The sequence below is a fragment of the Hippoglossus hippoglossus genome, chromosome 11 (assembly GCF_009819705.1).
Source record: "Hippoglossus hippoglossus isolate fHipHip1 chromosome 11, fHipHip1.pri, whole genome shotgun sequence".
NCBI classification, from domain to species: Eukaryota; Metazoa; Chordata; class Actinopteri; order Pleuronectiformes; family Pleuronectidae; genus Hippoglossus; species Hippoglossus hippoglossus.
The window spans coordinates 20,228,017-20,248,237 of NC_047161.1; the positions used below are offsets into that span (position 1 = coordinate 20,228,017).

The 20,221-nt window shown below is 40.4% G+C and overlaps 1 protein-coding gene across 1 annotated transcript in view; it reads left to right on the plus strand.

Annotated features, from left to right (window-relative positions):
• The first annotated feature begins 4,227 nt into the window (after positions 1–4,227).
• The window catches only part of thsd7aa (thrombospondin, type I, domain containing 7Aa), a 137,985-nt gene continuing 121,991 nt past the window's right edge, over positions 4,228–20,221 (plus strand). The window contains exon 1 of the mRNA XM_034600231.1: positions 4,228–4,686. Coding sequence (XP_034456122.1) covers positions 4,533–4,686 — 154 coding nt within the window. The 5' untranslated portion in view covers positions 4,228–4,532. The remainder of the gene's footprint in view (positions 4,687–20,221) is intronic.

The following is a 20,221-nucleotide window of genomic DNA, read 5'->3' on the forward strand; positions in this document are numbered from 1 at the left end:
TCTGGTCTCCTTGATGCTTCAAGTCTACATTAAACTCTTCTGCTTAAGACATCAGTTGCTGCCTGAGTTCTCCTTTCACCAGCTTATAGAAAACTTCCATAACAGAGAGGGAAAAAAAAGAAGGAAACCTCTGGCAAAACCAGACTCAATGTGGGTGCCCATCTGCCTCCACTGGTGACCAGAGGAAATGGGGGAGAGGGGAGAGGTGGGTGGAAAGAGGGTAAAGAGGAGACACAGACCTGGAAATGTAAGACTTTTTTAACCTGAGGAGCACATTTTTTTTCTCCTCGAGTTCAAACAGGTGACATGAAACTCCTCCGAGAAATGTCATGGGGAAAGGGCACCAGATGGAATGGGTGATGCAGTGACAAGATGTGGTGATGTCTTGATTCAAAAGGAAGGAGAAATCATGGACTAAAAAGATTTCTTCAAAGTCCTCACAGACACTGCATCAGCATCTCATTCTTTTGGATTGTGACATTGGGGTGAGCAGATATGATGAAGCTGTTGCAGACTACTTGTCACCTGCAAAGGGCACTTTTAAAATCAACCACATTGTGAGAGGATTCACGATTTGTAGGTCTGCTCCCGAGTCAACACGACTTGTGAATTTGGACCAGCTGCGCTGCTCCAATCAAGTGACATACATCATGTGACACACATCATGTGACATACCTCACTCTCCACAACCATCTATAATACACACCCACCTGATAAGGTCTATTTAAGCAGAGATACATTTCCCATCATCCCCTTTGCTCGCACTGCTGCTGCAGTATTGCTACCAGTTGCTTCAGCCCCTCTACGACCCCAGCATCCACCTGTAGGCTCCAACGGGGGGGGGGGGGGGGGGGGGGGGGTACAAGTATTTGCTCATCACTCCCATCATTCCTGTGTAATCATATGGGGGAGTGATTAAGTTGAAGCCTAGACGCCAAACACTAAACCTGTTCTACTACTGCAATAAACGTTTGAACGTGAGTGGTCTGACTGAACTATGTAAAGCGACTTTTGATTTAGTTTTGGTCCTCTAATGGCTGTAGGTGATGAGTTTAAGTGCATGCATCAGAGTGGCGCTGGAAAGACTACATTCATGTGGCCAGTTTGCAACATTTACATCAGACCACATTTACTCAGGAATGTTATTAAAACACATGTATGATCCAGGTAAACATGAACAAAACATTGAAATAATTGGAACAGTGACAAAACAAATATACTGTTTCAACTACAGCCACTGATAGGGTGTAATTCTGTGGGAAACATTGCATGTATACTATACTACAATATATATAAAAATGATAACAATAATGATAATAACAATATATTTTATTTCACTGGGTCTTTCTAAAAATCCCAGGACCGATTTAGTTCCTCATAAAACCAAAGGTTAAGATTAAATGAGTCATAGATCATTTTTACTTGACATATCTTTTATTGCTGTTATATTTTATAATCTTACATTATAATCTTTTTTTACTGTCTGTCGTCATACAGTTTTGTTCTTGACTGGTTATTCTCCACTTTCACCAGCTCTCCCACTCCTCCTTTCCGGTCTGTTTGTTGTCTTAAATGCAACGGAGACTCTAATCCCATCCAGCAGATTCCCACTAATCAGGGTCAGATAAGCCCTGCTTCCACCTTGCTCTTACTCCAGCTCATTTTCTCCTTGCTCTGTCTTCTTCCTCCTTGAGATGACCCATGTGATCACTTGTCCGTGCTACAGGCTGTCCCATGAAATTACATAAATAACTTAAGTGAAGGATTCTGTATGTCCATGCATCTTGTACTGAATGGCAGAGGGAATTGTGTGTATGTCAGCATCATACAGCAGAACAGGGAATCATTAAATCTATAATAAGAGGATTTCAGGCTGGTTGTCTCATTAAAAATGAAATGAGCACAGGACTCTAGTTAAATAACATCACTTTGAAATACAGTTTTCAATACAGTTTTCATTTTGTAGGCATAATATTATCTTGGGATTTTAGAACATTCATTAAGTTATGGCCATAGTGTGTTAATGGTTCTGGTTGGCTTGGGTGTCCTTAAGTTGTATGCCACCTCGGTAGTTTTCTATCGTACCCAGAATATCTCTCCACTCAGAGTGACATACATATTCCATATGTACGGAATGGTTAGGGTTGGGTCAAGTGTAGTCCACTGCCCCGTCCAGTATCCTTGCCTGCAGTTCTGTTAGAGTTCCTCCTGTCCCAGTCAGTTGAACTGTGGTCATTCTCTTCTTCTGGAGACAAGGCAGCACCAAGAGCAGCACCAGTCTGTGTCCCCTGTAGGGATGTCAGGATTTACAGATTTTACCATAACCACAGTTTCATAACGTCAAATCACTGGTTGAGTCTTTGTGTTCATAAAAATACATCAATATACTACATTATACAAATGATTGATCATCTTCAGCAGATCAGCCCTTAATAATGTGCTTCTTACTGAGCTTCGAATTAATTCAAGAGGCGGCACAAATGCATAACAACCCAGTAATTTGCAACAGAAAGTTTTGATAGAAACTTAATGGAACCCATAGGGACTGTGTCCACGAGCAGCTGTTTTTACTCTGGAAGCGACCGTGACCTAAATTTTTAGAATGCTTTTCTCAAGCGCTTATTGTTGCTAAGTTACAAGAACCATCTTCCGACACTTCTGTAAAACTTTGTTGTGAACCATGAGAAAAATGACTGACAAAAGACACCTCATTTAATATTCCAGCAGATGTGGCAACATACCTTCATGTACTTGATTTCAAATATTGATGAAGGTTACTCTTCATTGTTGATCAGTTTTCCTTCTGGCATTGTAGACAGTGTTGAAATTGTGAATTGAAATTGATTGGCTGTTGAGGATGTTCCAAAACTCTTGTAAGTGGACTTTTGCATAAAAAGGATACCGAGGCAAGCAGTGCGAGTGTTCTAGCCTCATTTGCATTCCAATTGAAATTAGATTTTATATAAACAACATTATCTATTATCTATGTCATACTAAAGTAAAATTATGCTGGATTTATTTGAACTTGCTGGTTGTAGCACCAGCAAAAATGAAAAATCTAATGTTTTGGTCTGTATTTTTTCTGGTCTGTCTTTATATAGTGCTTCACTTGTCTTGATGACCACTCAAAGCGTTTTACAGTACAATGTTTGCCATTAACCCGTTCACACACACAATCATACAGTGCATCTATGTAGAGCAAACTGCCGACCTTCAGGCTAGCGGACGACCGCTCTACCCCCTGAGCCACAGCCTAAATAGAAATTTGGATTGGAAGCTATCAAAGATAGAAAGATTAGATAATATTTCCCTCCGCCGAGGGGTTTATGTTTTCACACATCTATTTGTTTGTTGTTTGGTTTGTACGTTTATTTGTGAGCAAGATTACACATACAAATAATGGATTTCCATGAAACTTGGTGGAAGGAGGCAGTATCATAAGGGAAGAACCTATAATTTTGGTGTGGATCTGGAACAGGGAGAGGATTTAGGATTTATATATTTTTAGATTTTTTCAACATTGTGAGATCAGTCAATATCTCAGAGAATATATCATGGATTTCAATTTAGGGCAGATCCGAATAAAAATCTTCATCTAGTGAATTTAAATGTGGTTTCATGAAGTGAGGTGCTAAAGGTCTTGCGTGGATGTATGGACTCTACTGAATGTAATGCCAGTTTAAATCTCAAACTTGAGCACTGACTTCTGCTGAGGGCTGATCCTTGGATGAAAACACAATGCCATGGTTTTCTGAATATTAATTGCAAATGTCAAACAGTTTGACAATTTGTGTAGTTTTGCAATGAGAGGTCAGAAACTGGGGATATACTGTGGTGCTTTCAAATCCATATAACAATGTGATGTTCACACATTAACAACTGCTCTGTAACATATTGGCAAATAATTAATTTACAATATAAGCTGAAGAGCAGTGGACCAAGGACAGAGCCCTGTGGAATCCCTGTTTATCCCCATTCCTTTTACTTTTTCACCTTCATCAGATGATGATTTAATTATTTCTTTATTATTACATTTTATGTTGAGGCAGTGTTTCACCGACTAATACACTTCCACACCTTCACCTGGTGGATCCAACTGCCTACCTCAGTCAGAGCACAGAACAACTTCCTTTGAGATAGAGATGAGAGACAAGTGAGAGGGAGGGAGAGTAGAGATGGTGGGCGTGTGTGCATGTGTCTGCTATGTTAGAGAGGGAGAGAGGGAGGTGCTGCATCAACCCGGCATACAGCAGCAGCAGCAGCAGGCTGGGCTTAGGGATCTATTGTTCCCTGCTTTATTGCTGCTAGACCTCGTTCTTTCTCATTAAGGAGCCAAGAGAGAAAGAGAAACAGAGAGGAAGAGGAGAGCGAGAGGAGAGTTCAGCCCCGTTCATCCGGGATTACTTCTTCTTGGACTCGCTGGTGTGGACAAAGCAGAAAACATACTTAAGTCCAGCTCTCTTCCTCGTGGACAGGCTTGCTTTTTTCCTACTGACTGCATTGGGAACTACAGTAGTTGCCGTGCGGTGGCCATGGGGCTGCCCGAAAGAGCTGTGGGGACACCGGCAGTCTTGAGTGGGGCACCTCTCCCCTCTCTCTGGAGGTTAGCACTGCTCTTTTTCTCCATCTGGGAGCTGGATGCACAAACCGCAGTGGAAAATAAACCCCTGTACATCTGGCAAACAGGTACGGTCCACCTTCTACTATTTCATTACCTCCTCCGAGGATTAGGAGAGGATGATTGTCCCATTCACTACTACTCTGGCACCCTAGATGAAATATTAATATGTAAATGTTTGTGTCCATAACATGATGAATGGGTGCTGCTGAACTTGTTCAAAGTGTAACATTTTTTTTGCTTCTATATTATTGTTCACTTTTTATGATTGCATCAAATAATCCTGCAAGGAGGAAGAGGAACTGACAAATGGAAGCAAAAGTTTCTTTCCTGAGCCTCATTTTCTGCAGAGATGCATGTGGCAGAGGTTGATGCATTGGAGCCATCTTGCTACAGTGTAGTGGGGTAACATATTTACTGCAGTCCCTGAGGTGAATGTCTCTTTACCCCATAACCAAGGTTTAGAGTAGTGGGTTGTGCTGCCCATTTATAGGCTGTACTTCCTTCGTTCTAGGCTGAAGCATATGGGACTCCTCGGCTGCCCAGTACTACTATTTGGCTCATTTATTACAGTTTGACATGTGTGCAACTGATGAGAAATGGTGCGTGCACTGTAGTCACATGTGGCTCCTTCTTGTATGGAGGGAATACCACTGCGCTACAACAGACATGAAAACACTCCATTTTAGCGATGAAGCAGGTGTTTTGTTTGTTCAAAGATGAAGCACGAGGTGAATGTTAACAATCTTTACAGTGTAGGCAGATGTGCGGTACACAGCTCTCTGTTGTTGCTGTTTTGGGTGGTGCCTCCCTCTGATCGAAAAGCTCATTCACTGTGAGAGAGCAGCACATGGTCAGAGGAACACAATACTGATGCATGGTCCAGCGAGCAAAGTGAAGGAGTGGGAGAAGGAGGGGAGTAAGAGTAGGGGGGGATGGATCTCCCTCACCCCATCAGGACAGGAGTGCCCTTTGGATGCAGCTGGAGATCAATGTTCACTTTCACATCTGTCTAATCTCTCTCTGTTTCTCTGGATCAATGTACTGGTTTCATTGGGACCCCGCAGCCCCTTCCCACCAGTAGGGGCTGATCAATGGGTATAGTCCTGGTAAATTAGCTCAGGCTGCATGGGATCAATGCTGGCTTTAGTGGGAATCCTAAATGTAATCTATGTGCTATGTTTGTGATATTTAAATGTACAGTCCTTGTGAAATTAGGATTTGTTTTTGCTTAACAAAATGCATATATATACATATATATATATATATATCCTTCAGTGTTTGAATTGTGCACTTATTTGGCCAAAGATGTAATTCCCAGAAATAATTAAGTTAATTTGTTTCTCTGTAGTGATAGCAGCCCCAACGTTGTTGTCTGAGGTAGATAACTTTGGTACTAATGATATCGGTGCTGTGATTTAATTGGTAAAATATCATTGTAGGTGCACAAAAAAATCACTAAATTTCATTAGTGTTTTGAATTAAAAAACAAATCAATTCAATGTGAGCAAGAAGCAGGGCAGATTCAATTCAAAGCTGTGAACATTGTGGGATTTCATATACATGAAACATGACCACTTCTGAGATTGTCTTTAATGCATTGCTGTGTCTTAATGTGAAAAATAGATATGGCTGGTTTAAGTCTGGATATTCCCAAAAGTAATTTATCTGGAATATAGCTCACAGTTCAGATCATTGAGCGTGATTGCATGTTAATATGCATATGTAAATAAGTGGCCGTTGTTGTTTAGGTTTTTTGATCACCCACCTTTAACTGCCAAGATTTAGCAGATGACGAAATACCTTGTGCAAATGAGTGCTAACGTAAGCAACTGCACTAGCTTCCATTTCCTGAGTGCAATACAAACCCAAAATGTGGAATATATAAAGGAATAGACAGCAATAATTGATAATTGATAGATAACACTACATGCACAACTTCTTTTATCTTAGAGTTCAATCAATGCCAGTAAGAGGCTAAAGACTGAGATACTTTGAAAAAAAAACTTTAAAAAAAAAGATGTCATGCACACTATATAACATAATATTAATCAATAAAAGATCATATTCTCTTTTTTTTTTTTTTTTTTGCACACCAGTTTCATTGTTCACACCCTGTGCGAAGGAATGGAAATCCGATGGTATTATGTGTTCTACCTCCCACTGTGTAAAGACAGGGGAGGAGATTAAGGATAGAGAAACCAGAGCAGATTGGCCAGACAAAGCTAACCTAGATACGGTATAGACATGTTTATGTGTGTCTCCTCTCAGCTTAAGTGTGTCGGCACTTGGCTCCCTGATGCTAGTTTGGCTCAATGACAGGAACTTGGCACTGCTGTTGACATGAATGGCAATTAACTATTATTGCTTGTTGTATTCTTGCATTTGACGTGGCATTTTTGATGAGATCCCACCTTCCCATCGTAGCCCTGACCATTCCCCAGATACTCAACACGACAATGTGCAGGAGGCTCTTCCTGCACCTCAATAGCTTTTGTGTTGGAGCAAAGAGGGTGTATGTCAAGATCTTGGAAAAGGAGATGGAGTCTCTTCCATATTTTTTTCAGTTACAAATTGGCTACATCTATAACTCTGGTACAGATGGGCTGCTGAAATTAGCCATAGGAGTAATATGTGAGGGTGGGTTCTCAAGAGACAACTGTTCCCAGCAATATGTGCACCAGTGCCAAGGGAGATAGTACAATTTCACTAAATGTACTGTGGTTGTATTAGTATTTAATCTACTTAATCATCCCCTGTGGACCACAACCAAGACTGAAGTGTAACCAGGCCGGGAATGCGAAATGAAACAAACAGATGAGTGGTCGGGTCGCATTACTCCCCTAACTATCTGCATATGTATGGAATTGTGTGGCATTGTGTAATTTGGCACTCTGTGTAATTTCTTTTGGCACAATAATTGCTTGTGTTGTCTCAGTATTTGATGCACAGAAGCCACAGACAGAAGGTTGGGGATTATTCCTGTTCCTGCATGTTGCTCTCTAGGATTTCCTCCCACTCTCACCTGGTTTGTCCAAATAAGTCTTGCAGGTGATAAATACATTTACAAGGAAGGTTTCTTTCACAACTTTGTTCTTTTTTGTAGGTCTTACAATAAATGGTTGATTCTGAGGAAAGTTTCAGAGGCCAACACAATAATTTTTTCTGCAGAAATCAACCTTCACAGGAGTGTCTGAGACAGGCAGGTTAGCCAATGCCAGGGGCAGGAGAAAAAAACAGTCCGTCAGTCTGGCCAAACCTGTGGCTGATGTTTGTGGGTTTTGAGACATAGCTCATCTTTGACAGAGGTTTATTACAACCCATATTTATGTTTTATTGTTAGGCAACCTCTAGTTTAATTATGAGAGTACTTACAGACATAGTAATTATGATTAGAGCAAAAGAGGAATATAGTAGACAACGTACGTATATAGAGCAATACACTCTGTGTTAGGATGTAGTTGGGGCTGCATTGATGGGTCAATAAAAGACTTAAAAGACTAACCATGATGACAAAGGTCCTCTTCTCTGAAGAAAATGCTTACATTAACCAAACCACAGTCTTTTCCTAAACCTGTAACCAAACCGTCAAGCAATGTTTAAACATTTGTTATTCTTACCATGACGACAAAGGTCCAGTATGCCTGCTGGTTGTAAGCATCTATGGATTGTTTTCTTGTAACGATGATAACAAAGGTATAGTATGCATTGTCACTGCTCTACTCCTATGGGTCATATCTTAGAGTTGGCATAGTTCTTCAGGTTGATTTGTTGACCAAGTTGGATGATTTGACAAAGGCAAACTGCAGAATTGTGACCTCAACCATCTAATGTAAACATCCATCACAGTTCAAGAAAGAGTCTTTTTTATGATGCATGCAGTGCATGGATTTGCCTTATGCGTGTCTTTTCCCAAGATACTGTCATTTTTTATAAATTCCTCAAACAAGATGATTTGTGTTAGAAACAGTAAAAAAGCCACACCATACTCTAATAATTATTATTACTTCTCCTGGACAACAAAACCTCCATGACTTGATAATGGATAAAATAACCTGAAATAACAGAGCAAAATCAATGTTCTGATTGTCTTTTCTCTCATGTCAACATGGCATATTTAGATAAAGGCAGGGGTCATGTTATTTCCCTACCGATGGCTTCTTACTGTACTGCGTGTAGTTAAGATTTCTGAGGCTTCGGATGAATGGCATGCACACCATACACTCAAAATCCGATGAACCGTGGCTCTTGAGGCTCACAGCGTGCCTAAAAACAGTTGTTTGTGCTGTATATTTCCTGTTTTCTCTCATTTGTCTTTTCCAAGCAACCTTTTAACCATCAGTGACACTGTCAGTGTAGCTGGAGACTTCCTGTACTGGTGCAGGACAACAATGGTCCCCGCAGAGCTGAACAAACCAGAGCAATGACTGATGGTAATTAGTGGGGCAGGTCCTCTCTCCAGACCAAGCCAGCTTCAGAAAGATCCAATGAATGGTGGCCATTTAGGGCCGCAAAAACCACACACACGCACAGAAAACAACAGTGTCTCCGCATTGTCCTCATGTGGCGTACGTCTCTGTTCTGGCCCTCCACCGCAGATGCTCGTGTCCATGTGGCGCACAAAAGAAAGAGGAGGCTTCACCTCGAGTCACATGACTCGCTCTTTGTTCTTCCTCAAATGTCCCCATAGAATTACCCCCCGCCCCTCCTCAGCCCCCCCACGGGCACACACTGTCACCATCACCCTCTCCCCCTCTCTCAAGGTGACCTTTAACCTCAGAACTGAGAGGGGTCTCATGAGGGTATCACTGGAGAAAAGGAGGCGGGGGTGGACGGTGAAATACAGCAGCTTCTCCGGATCAAGTGTCAAGTGCTTAATTCAGCCATTTACACCAGTACATTTAATAAGCTGCGTGTGAGCTGGAGGTCGACTGATTTAGGTGTATGAAGGTGATACAGTGATACTCGTGTCTTTAAATCTGAAGGTGCCAGTAATGTGTTTAAAACTGCAGTGATCAGTATATTCTGAACCATGGAACCAAGGTTCATATATATAATATGAAACAATATGAGCCATGGATGAAATGACTATGTGTGATGCGAGAGGTGTTGATTGTACTGACAAAACCAGAGAAAAGCAAGTCTACAGAGCTTGTTAGCTGCTATTAGCTGATTGTGTTGTTTTTTCACCACTCACGCTGAACACGGTGAAACATTGATCAGCGTAAGAGACAGTTATATTTTCATTGGAGCTGATGTACAATGAAATGAGCCAAAGGAGAGCAAATAGAGGACCTAATATTATTTGTCAGGTGACCAGAAATCTTACCTCAAATGTTGCACTGGGTCTGTTGGAATCTAAACAGTAAGAACAAGTTTGCTAAAGTGAAAGGCTGCAATATGTCAAACTAGTTAGATTTTGAAGGTTGTTTCTGAGTTCAAGATACTGATTAATGCATATTTGTAGGAATAGTCTCTCGAGTCAGATTAAAAAAAATGTCAATATGTTCATCTGTGCTGTGTCAAGAATGTGTCTAGCCTAGCTTAGCATCAATACATAAAACAGCTTATTTACTTCAAATGAAAATACTAGCTTGAAATTTAAATACATTTTGAGACTGTCTAGTTTTACTCTGCCACATTTTCTAAGAAAATATTGTACTTTTTACCCCATTATACTTACAGCCGCATGTGGCAGACCTGGCTGAATTAAATAGGTCTATTATTCAACATGAGAATACTCAACTATCTTTTCAAGGGAGACCTTAGTCTTTACCACAACACTGACCACATTGGCTGATTTTGTATTTCAATTTAAAGTCGCCCAATTGTAGAGCACTGCATTGCTTAGTAGCTGCAGTGGCTCTTCAAAAATGACTGGAGCTTACATTTTCTCTATGTGGACCTCCTGTGGTTCCCAAAGGCAAAGGCTGAAGTAGTGTCCTTCTGTTATGGTATGACACATCCTCCAGTGGTGGTGATTCAGTTCAGCTGATCACATCCAATCTCCTACTGCCGGCCTGCATTCTCCCAGCTCTGCTATTACACTGCAGCTTGCTCAAAGTAGCTCCTTCTCCAGTGAGGTTGTCATTTTTGAGCAGTTTCCTTTTCCTTTTTCTGTCTAATACGATTTTTGGATTTATGGGTGACTTGCTTGCCATTCTGAACAATATTGTGCGAGTTATAAAATTGATGAAGGCCCATCACTTTTGACAGACAGAGATTGGTTTACAGTTTTTCGCTGCTTACTGTCTTTATGCTAAACCAGCCTAAACCCACCTGTGCCTGGGTCCATGACTCCCATTAAACAGATCAGTCTGTTGTCTGTCTCATCTAACTTTGATAGCAAACAGGCCAAACAAGTGTGTGACTGTGTTGTCAGAACTTGTTTGTGTAGCAGCATGTGTGGCTTGGGGGGAATCAAACCTTTATTCTCATTTTCTTGTGCACCGCTGATGTTGGACAACCATTTCAGTGGAAACATATGGATGTTCATGAGTAATTAAAAGGCATTTGTTATGTTGAACACACACTGGAGTGTCAGATGGGCCTGGAGCTTGAGGATCTTGAGCAGTGCCATTAAGGCGTCATGAAGGCGGGTGGGATTATTTCTGGTTTTGATGGGATTCATCAGGTGCCAAATTGCAGCCATTATTCTGTGTGGGTTTGAAGGAGCTAAATCCAGCTGTTCAATTCTGCCTGGCGGGCTGCCCCAGGTGGTGTGGCTGTGTATAGAAACACACACACACAAACACACACACACACACACACACACACACACACACACACACACACACACACACACACAGGTGCATGCACACACCACCACTCCACTGAACTCAGCACTGTGTCTTTGTCTCTCTCTCTCAGCCGCCTGCTGTCTCTAATCGACCTTGTAATCCCCATTAACATTGACACACTCTTATTTCTCTTTTCTTTTACTTGACAAGTAAAAAAGAATTTGTAATAAGGTAGTTTAGTATCTCACCACCCTGACAAAAGCAGAGTGTCATTCGTGCAATTCGTCCCGCATCCACCTCCTTGCTACTTTATTCAGTTTCTTTTATTTCTCACTCACATACAACTATAGCAACACCCATTCATTTACACATTGGCACACACACACACACACACACACACACACACACACACACACACACACACACACACACACACACACACACACACACACACACACACACACACACACGCGGATGGGCATTGTGTGTGTGGCATACCTCATTACTTCCAGAGGGAGGCCTGACAATGGGGGAGGAGTGTTGCTGTCAGTTTGCCACCAAAAGGCAGTGGAACCATGGAGGCTGAGTAATTACATGGGAGTGGAGTTTGTTCGATCCGGGTGCAACTCCACTGCATGGCCGCCACCTCGTCTGTTAGCTGACAAGAGGCCAGCGCAGACGAGAATACACACTCAGGTTTGACTGATAAATGGGTTTACAAATATACATGGTTGACACCGGCCAATTATTCACCATGGGGCTGGTTTAAAGAATTGCTGACGCTCCCCAAGTAGCCACAGTGTTCCCTCTATTCCCAAAATGAAAGTGTTAGGAAGGACCAACAACTCAGAGTTAAGTCATGGGTATTCTGAGAGCTTTTCTTGTTGCGGGGTTAAACAGTAAAGTTAGAGGCTTGAGGCCTCCTGCAGCGACCACAGGTTTGGTTCCTTCTCAAACCTTTGCTGGGTGTCTTCACTAATTTTTCTCCCCATTTCACGCTGACACTGCCTTATCAATAAAGGGAAGAATATCTTTGAAAATATATGAATGTGAACATACACATTAATCGTTAACACATTAATCTGGCTGGTAATTGTAGACAGTGCAGTGTAGTTGGTTGAATGAGGCACCTTTAGATTTGAATTATGCAATCAGGGGACATCCCCTACCCATCCAGAGTCATGATAACACATCCTCTGGGAACCATGATGGTCTGTATCAACGTTTTTGCCATCTATCCGCTTGATGTTGATATATTTCACTGGAAATTTGAAAACTTTGACCTACTTGTGGTGCTCCCAGATAACATGCGGATGTCAGCCACTTCAGACAATGATGCAGCACTTCTGGCCGTCTTGTGGCTGGGACAAAATGGATGTGAGCCTAAAGTGGCCCACTTGTAAAATAGCAAATGTGACCCAAATATCCCAAAAGATGTGGAGCTCTAGGCAAGGTTTTATTTTGATGTGAACCTAAAGTGGCCCATGTTGGAAGATAGTGAATATTGCCCAAATAGCTCAAAAGAAATCCAGGTCACCTTTGGCACCTTTAAGTAAGTAAGTTAGGCTGTATGAAAGGGAAGGGGATCAAACCATCAGGTTGTTTGAATTCCTGCAATATATGGGACAAATCCTATGGCAATCTATTTGATAGTTTCAAAACGAAAAATGTAAATCTCCAAGTGGCACTAGAAAAAAAAAAGCAGACATTTAGTCCTCTCGGAACCCTCTTATTTTGTATCCAGTGTAATCCATATAATGAATGTGTTGAACTGAGCACCATCGCTAGAGCTATGCAGTGTAGTAGTGTAGTAGATAAAACCATCGGGGAAGAGGTGGGTGAAGAAACATAGACTGTTCTCTAACTATGGTAAACATGTCAGTCATGGCTGACTTAGTTCAGAATAAACATAAAAAAAGACAGGAACATCCCCTGCCCAAATTTGGAACATCCAACATGCTGAAACTGTGTTGTCAGCAGTTCCCCACACAACTACTGCCATGTATTAGCCCTGTTAAGGATCATCATTCCTTAATTTCCACTCTTCAGAGTCATTAATCCCAAACCTGTTCAGATCTAATGTGTCACCCATCAAACCCAATATCACGGTGTTTGCACCTTAAAACGCAACTCTTTGTGTGCGGGTGCAGCCTGTGCAGAACAATACTAGTTCAACTAACCACATTACAGTGATTAGCACAGTCTTCCTGTACTCAGATAAACCCTTGTTTCCCTCTGGCTAACTCATGCTCTCCTTGTGGCTTGATTAGCCCTGGGAAGCGTGCTAAAGGATTGGCCTAAGCAGCATTAAGAGATCAACCTGCTTCTCTCTCTCTCTCTCTCTCTCTCTCTCTCTCTCTCTCTCTCTCTCTCTCTCTGTGAAAGCCTCTATTAGAGATCACCTCCAGCTAACTCACACATGATCTAAAGACACAGCCACCAACTCTTATCTTCAGTAAGTAAACCCAGACATGAGAAATCGCAGGTATATGATGATCTTTCACTGGTTACATCATTTCTAAACCTAAGCCCAATTGTAATTACACCATTTACACTAAACCCAGAGCCTAAAAGTGTCAGACCAGGGCTATACTTAGCAGTAGCTACACTGAGTTACTGACTTTAACATAGTGGCTCAGTTCGTTTTGTTTAGACATGATATACTTTGATTTGACAACTGTTGGGTCAACACACATAAATAAATAAAGAACTGGGGCTGGGTAATCTCTTCCCATACATTACTTACTTTGGGGGATAGTTGTTTAGGCAAGTATAATACAACAAATATAATAGGATAGGAAAGTGGATAGGATTCATTAGACGACTTGGCGTTAATGTCACTATTTCTAACATCCTGGCAGACTGAGTTCACTGAATAATTTAGACATGACTGGATACAAAGTCAAGTAGTAAATATGCCTGTAACGATTCTCGAACCAAAACCAAAACCCGCGGCCCAGACCAGTTTTGGTTCACGGTACGCAAAGAAGGAACTGCCACACATCTCCCTGACCAATCCTGCATGCTGTCACAGCTGCAGGTGCAGCCTGTTGCGTGTCTGCGGATGTTTCCAATCACTCCCAAGCTTATGCCCGACTTGACCATCGATGGTACCATGAGTGCCCTGAACATATTGTATATAGGAACGCTGTTGTTATTGAAGCGACATGGACCCTTCTCTCTCTGTTAACTTTCCTGAGTTGTTGGTTTATGAAGATCTGCGGTAAATCCCTGGAACAGATTTTTTTGCATCTGTTTTTCTTTGTTTGAACTGGAGTGAAATGAAGTGTGTTGGGTTTGTCGGGGAGACTGAACCGGACTTTGTATACATATTGAACTCTGGACGTCGAGACTGTGGGAGACACATACACACACACACACCCTCACCTCTTTCCTATTCTTTGGTTATTTTTGTTTACCTAGTTTTATGTGAAGTCAAGTCCATTAATAATAATTGGAATAATAAAAACATAATAATAACATCTTATAACAAATGGTAAAATAATAAATTCACATTCAGGACAAGCTTTCACCCAATCTCTGACCTAGGTAGATGCACATCTGGCACACATAGCTAGAACTAATGCAGTCTATGCAATAAATCATCCTTCAAGAAAGTTATAATGTTCATTGGTGTTGATTCAGTGGTGTTGATTCTATTGTATCATCATTCTGAGGGATGTTGCTTGTGGTGCTGTTGAATTGTAATGCATTATACAATGAGATTTTCTTGCTATATAGCCTACCCTCAATGATATAGATTCATGGACAAAATAATCCAAACACCTTTCCCAACACAATAAAACATGATGCAATTCAGCAGCATCGCAAGCTGCAGCCTCCAACATGACTATTGTTTTAATGCACAGTTTGTGCTGAAACTGTTGCAGAAAGTTTTTTGCTCATATTCAGTTTTAACTGGGTCTAATATATTGAAGAAGTGAACAATTGTCATGCAACTATTTCCATTTGACTGTTTACTATTGCATTTCCATTTGCTACCTGTTTGTATGCTGAGAAGTGTCCAAGACCATAATTACATTAAGGTTAATAACGGAGAGCCTCTGGTAATTGGACTCAGTACCATGATATAATGGCTTTAATGACGGAGTCATGCTGTGGTGGGCCATCAGACTGAGACCTGGTAGGTACTATCTCTGATTATCATCTCTACACTATGATGCTGTGCTGCCAGTGACACAGACACACATAGTGATATGGTGGATAAATACTATTTGAGTTCTGTGTGATGTGTTATTAATAGCCGAGGAAATTACACAAGGAGAGATTCACCTCTGGCAGTCGAAACTGTGCAGCCAGACAAATAAGATACACAAGCGCAGAGTGTGTGGGAGAAATAAAACACACTCACACTGATTATGATGCACAGAGTAGAAAACAATCCCATTTCCATAAGCAGGAACTCTGAATGTTAGGACATGCATAGTCAACATAACATGTATTGAGCTCATTTGTGCTTCATAACCTTCTCCTGAAACTTAGACATTTCAAGTTCTTCTGTTGTACTAGATAACATACAATTGAGCTCATGCATAATACCTAGAGGATGAACCCTAATGAAGTGTTCTTTGGATGTTCTTGATCCCACACTAACCAAAAGATCGACTGCATTGCTCAAGCATTTAGTTTTCAAGCATTTGTTAAATGCTTTAACTGCAAATTGATCATGATGAGGATATTTGGAAACTCAAACAATTTATTCATGTTTCACAGAGGATAAGCCTCAATGTCATTGAGTGTTGTTTAGCCCCCAGATTATTCATAAAAAAAGGGCACCATCTAATCAAAACTTCTTCTTCTACACAAGAACCATAAATTGTAAAAAAAAACAACAGCTATAATCTATACACGAAACCTACTCAAATTTCAATCAATAACTACAAATGAAACAATAACCTGGTTGACCCTGCTGCCCTGTTCTGGAACTAATGGTGCCCTGATCTTTTCCCGCTTCCTTGTTCCTCACTTTTTTCCTTCTAATTTATGACTATTATTCCTTTTTATTATTATTACTTTGTATAGTGTAATTAGTAGAGAAAAGCAGCAGGACACATTATTCTCCTTTCCTACGCTCAGTTCACTGTTTTTTCTTTTCTTTCTCCCTTTTCCGCTTCTCTTTCTTCCTTTTTATTGGCTGGGCCCAAGTGTCCTTTGGCAACATACAGAACCCCAAATTGCCCCTCATAGAAAAAGTGCTGCCCATAGATGCACTGTATGAATGTGTGTGTGTGTCAATGGCAATTAACTGTAGAGTAAAGTGCTTTGAGTGGTCTTAAAGACTAGAAAAGCTCTATACGAATACAGCCCATTTATAGACCATTTTGTCCTCTGTTTATTGTGTAATGGTATGTTCTGTTTTTGCTAAAAAAAGAAATAAACAAAAAAAAGAAATATAAAATGCACAGATAAGCATGACGTTTCCTGGATACATTCATACTTCCCGGGGGATGAACCCTTTTCAGTCACTTCATGATCTGTCCTCATGCAATGCAAACTGTACATGTGTTTTAGCAGAGCACATACCTCTGCCAAGGCCAAACAAAAAGAATGAATGAAGTAGTCTGCCAAACACCAACCTGTTCTACTGCAATAAACATTTCAATGTGAGTTGTCTGACTGCAATATAAATATGTTTGATTATTCCCTGACAAACTGACAAAAATGTTTAAAAATACAATAATAAGCAAAATGGTTAAAAAAAAAGGATCCTCCCCTTTAACCACATCCCCACCAAAATTAAATGGATTTGTGTGTGACGTGTTTTTTTCCCCAACCTGAAGTGGGCAAATACCTGCTCCTGTCCTGCCTGTGATTGGCTTACCCAGATATCCTAACAAATAATTACTCATCATGCCTACACCTAACCAACCCTACAACTGAAGGCAGTGAGTTGGGACAAATACAACACTTCCTTGGCTCATGCCCTAATCCTTCCACCAAGTTTGTTGTAAATCAGTTCAGTACTTCTTGTTAATCCTGCTGACATACAAATTAACAAACATGGGTTAAAACATGACTTCCTTGGCAGAGGTAATAGGAGCAAAACTTTTTACACTGTGCATTACTTGTACTATTTGACACTTTGGCAATGTGGTATGTCATGAATACTGTATTGCAGCCTCTAAGGGTATTTCAACTCCAAGTCTTGTTTTGAATTGAATTAAATGAATCTTAAGTCAGTTGAGAATGGGAAACATAGAGATAGATGGGAAGATATGAGATATGAAATATTAATTCTTAATACCAGCAGCACACAGTAGAATCTCCCTTAAATAGCAGCACTTTAACTGCAGTCATCACTGTATTATTCATCAGGTCTTGGAGGCAGCGGCACCCTGGAAGACACAAACACAGTTACACCAGTCATCCTTGGCCTAATGAGGCCCTGAGGAGGCCACTGAGGTCAAAACACAACCAGATCCCAGCAAGTGAGCTGTCTGTTTCTCAGTCGAAAGAGACACACTCCTCCAGTAATGAAAATAAAAAAGGCAGCAGTGCCCATGCCCCCTGTGAATGAGAGGTTAAATTCGAGTTCCAAGTCACCGTGAAAAATATTATCTGGCACTGTGTCACAGCAGTGCCATCTTTTCATGCTCCATATCGTGCTTCTTCTTGGATTCACTGATTGTCCAGCCAGTCAGTTAATGCAGATGAGGGGCTGTTTCTGAAAGGGCAGTATACATAGATTGATTGATTACAAGTTGTAAGTAGATGATGAGAATATAATTAGAGCCAAGGCACATTTTTAATAATTCAAATTCATTTAATTTTAGAACTTTTCATTGATTCTACTTAGGGATTTCACTCAGACTGCTTCATCTGCTGTATCCGAAACTGAGAAGTAAGCACCTCTCGCTGATGAACAGCAACAAAAGCTACTGTTTTTCAATTAAACTATTTTATTGCTATACAAATGTAACATTAAATACAAACTGATATAACATAACATACAAAACTGTTAGAGCACAACAGTAAGCAGAAATTCAAACTCAAAGTCAATTCAAAGAAGCAGACACATAAGCAAATGAAAAAATAAGGAAAGGAAAACACAATTTACATATCACGGTCCAGATCGAGTCCAGACAGGACCACTGGCCATTGGAAGCCACACCATCAGGAGTGGGGGTGGTGCTGAGGGTGGGGGTGGGAGGAGACAAACACCCCACAACCATTTACGACATAACAGAACAAAAGCAATTAGGTGACGCTGCACGCTGCACGCTGCACATACCCCCACCAACGACCACACAACCCTCCAAGGACCATCTGTCAGCAGCAGCAGCGAGCTCACAAAAAGACAAAAGATGAAAGAGAGGGAGGCAGAGCGTACGCCAGCAGACATGACAGCACAAGCTCGAGGTACAACTGGGCACGACTTCATTAAATAACTATGTATGCACATTTTCTGTCTTCTTTCATGCCCGTCCATCCCAGTTGTTTCCATCCTACTTGTTTTGATGCCAATCCTTCTGTCAACCAGTGTAATTTACAGTAAAATACTGACATCTGACATATTAACCTATGTGGGTATTTAATATTTAATGACATCAGTTATCCCCAGTAATAACTAGTGAGTTATTATGCTCACTAGTTAACCCTTGCATCAATAATTAATTATTATTGGTAATTATTTATTTTATCTCAGTGTTTACTTTCATTGTTACAAGACTCCCCATATGCTGGAAGGATTTACTTATTATATATATATATATATATATATATTACAGATATAATACTTGTACTATTGCAATAATTATTCAGTCTTTATACTTCTATATTCTACATTATAGTATATAATCCTCAAATATCCTTAATTAAACTTATATATTTTACTTTATTTATTTTCTCTTTATCAATAAAATTGTGTAAAGCCCATATTCACAAATCACAATTTGTCTCATGGGGATTAATCATCCATGATAAATCTTTTCTGTAAGGGGGTCATACAAGTTGTTGGGGAATTGTCTCAGCTACAGTATTTTTCAACTGAATCCCGTTTATTCCTAATCGATTGTTTATGATTGTATTACAAGTTTTAGGATGTTGTCTTGTTTGTCTGTGAGGTGATAGTGTGATGGTGTCTTCCATGAAGACATTCTGGGAAATAAGTTGGTTAAGATGTGTAACATTTACAAACAGTGTTTTGCACGATAGATGCCTTTTGAGAATTAGGTTTCATTCATTGTGTTAGTGGTTAAACTATTATATTCAGGATCTCCACTTCATCTAACCATACTCTTTTAGTTCACAAGTTGCACTTCAACTTATCTAAGTGCAAGAATTCCAACACCTTTCAGCACTTTCACTACTTGATACTTGAACTCCACTCAGCACTTTTATTGAATGACAGTTTCATTCAGTACTTACACTCAAATCAAATCTTCTCTTTCAGCATTTTCATTCTACCGTTCCAATTGAAATTAAAGTCGTCTGTCTGAATTATCAGTACAATCAAAGAGGAAAAAGTCAAGTAAAACTTTACTAGTTTCCTAGAAAAAAAGACCCTCCAGAGGAAATGGGATAAGACACAAGCTTCACATTGTGCTGCCATGCTGCTACAGTTAAGCTGATATTAGAAGCTGAGCACAGTAGAAGTTTGCTGAATACGTTAAGAAAAAGGATTCATTTAAATTGGTGGAAATGAATCAATTCAGCAACTTGGACCCAGGGTTTTCCAATTTGCTTTAGCTTTGATTGACTGAGGGTTCACTGAAGCACAAAGGACATATTTATCACTGTAACTTATAACATTCAATAGACATCAGTGTTACTGTGCTGAGATTAGTTCTATATATAAGTCACACATGTCCCTATGCACTGGTGATGTATCTCTTTGGGCTTT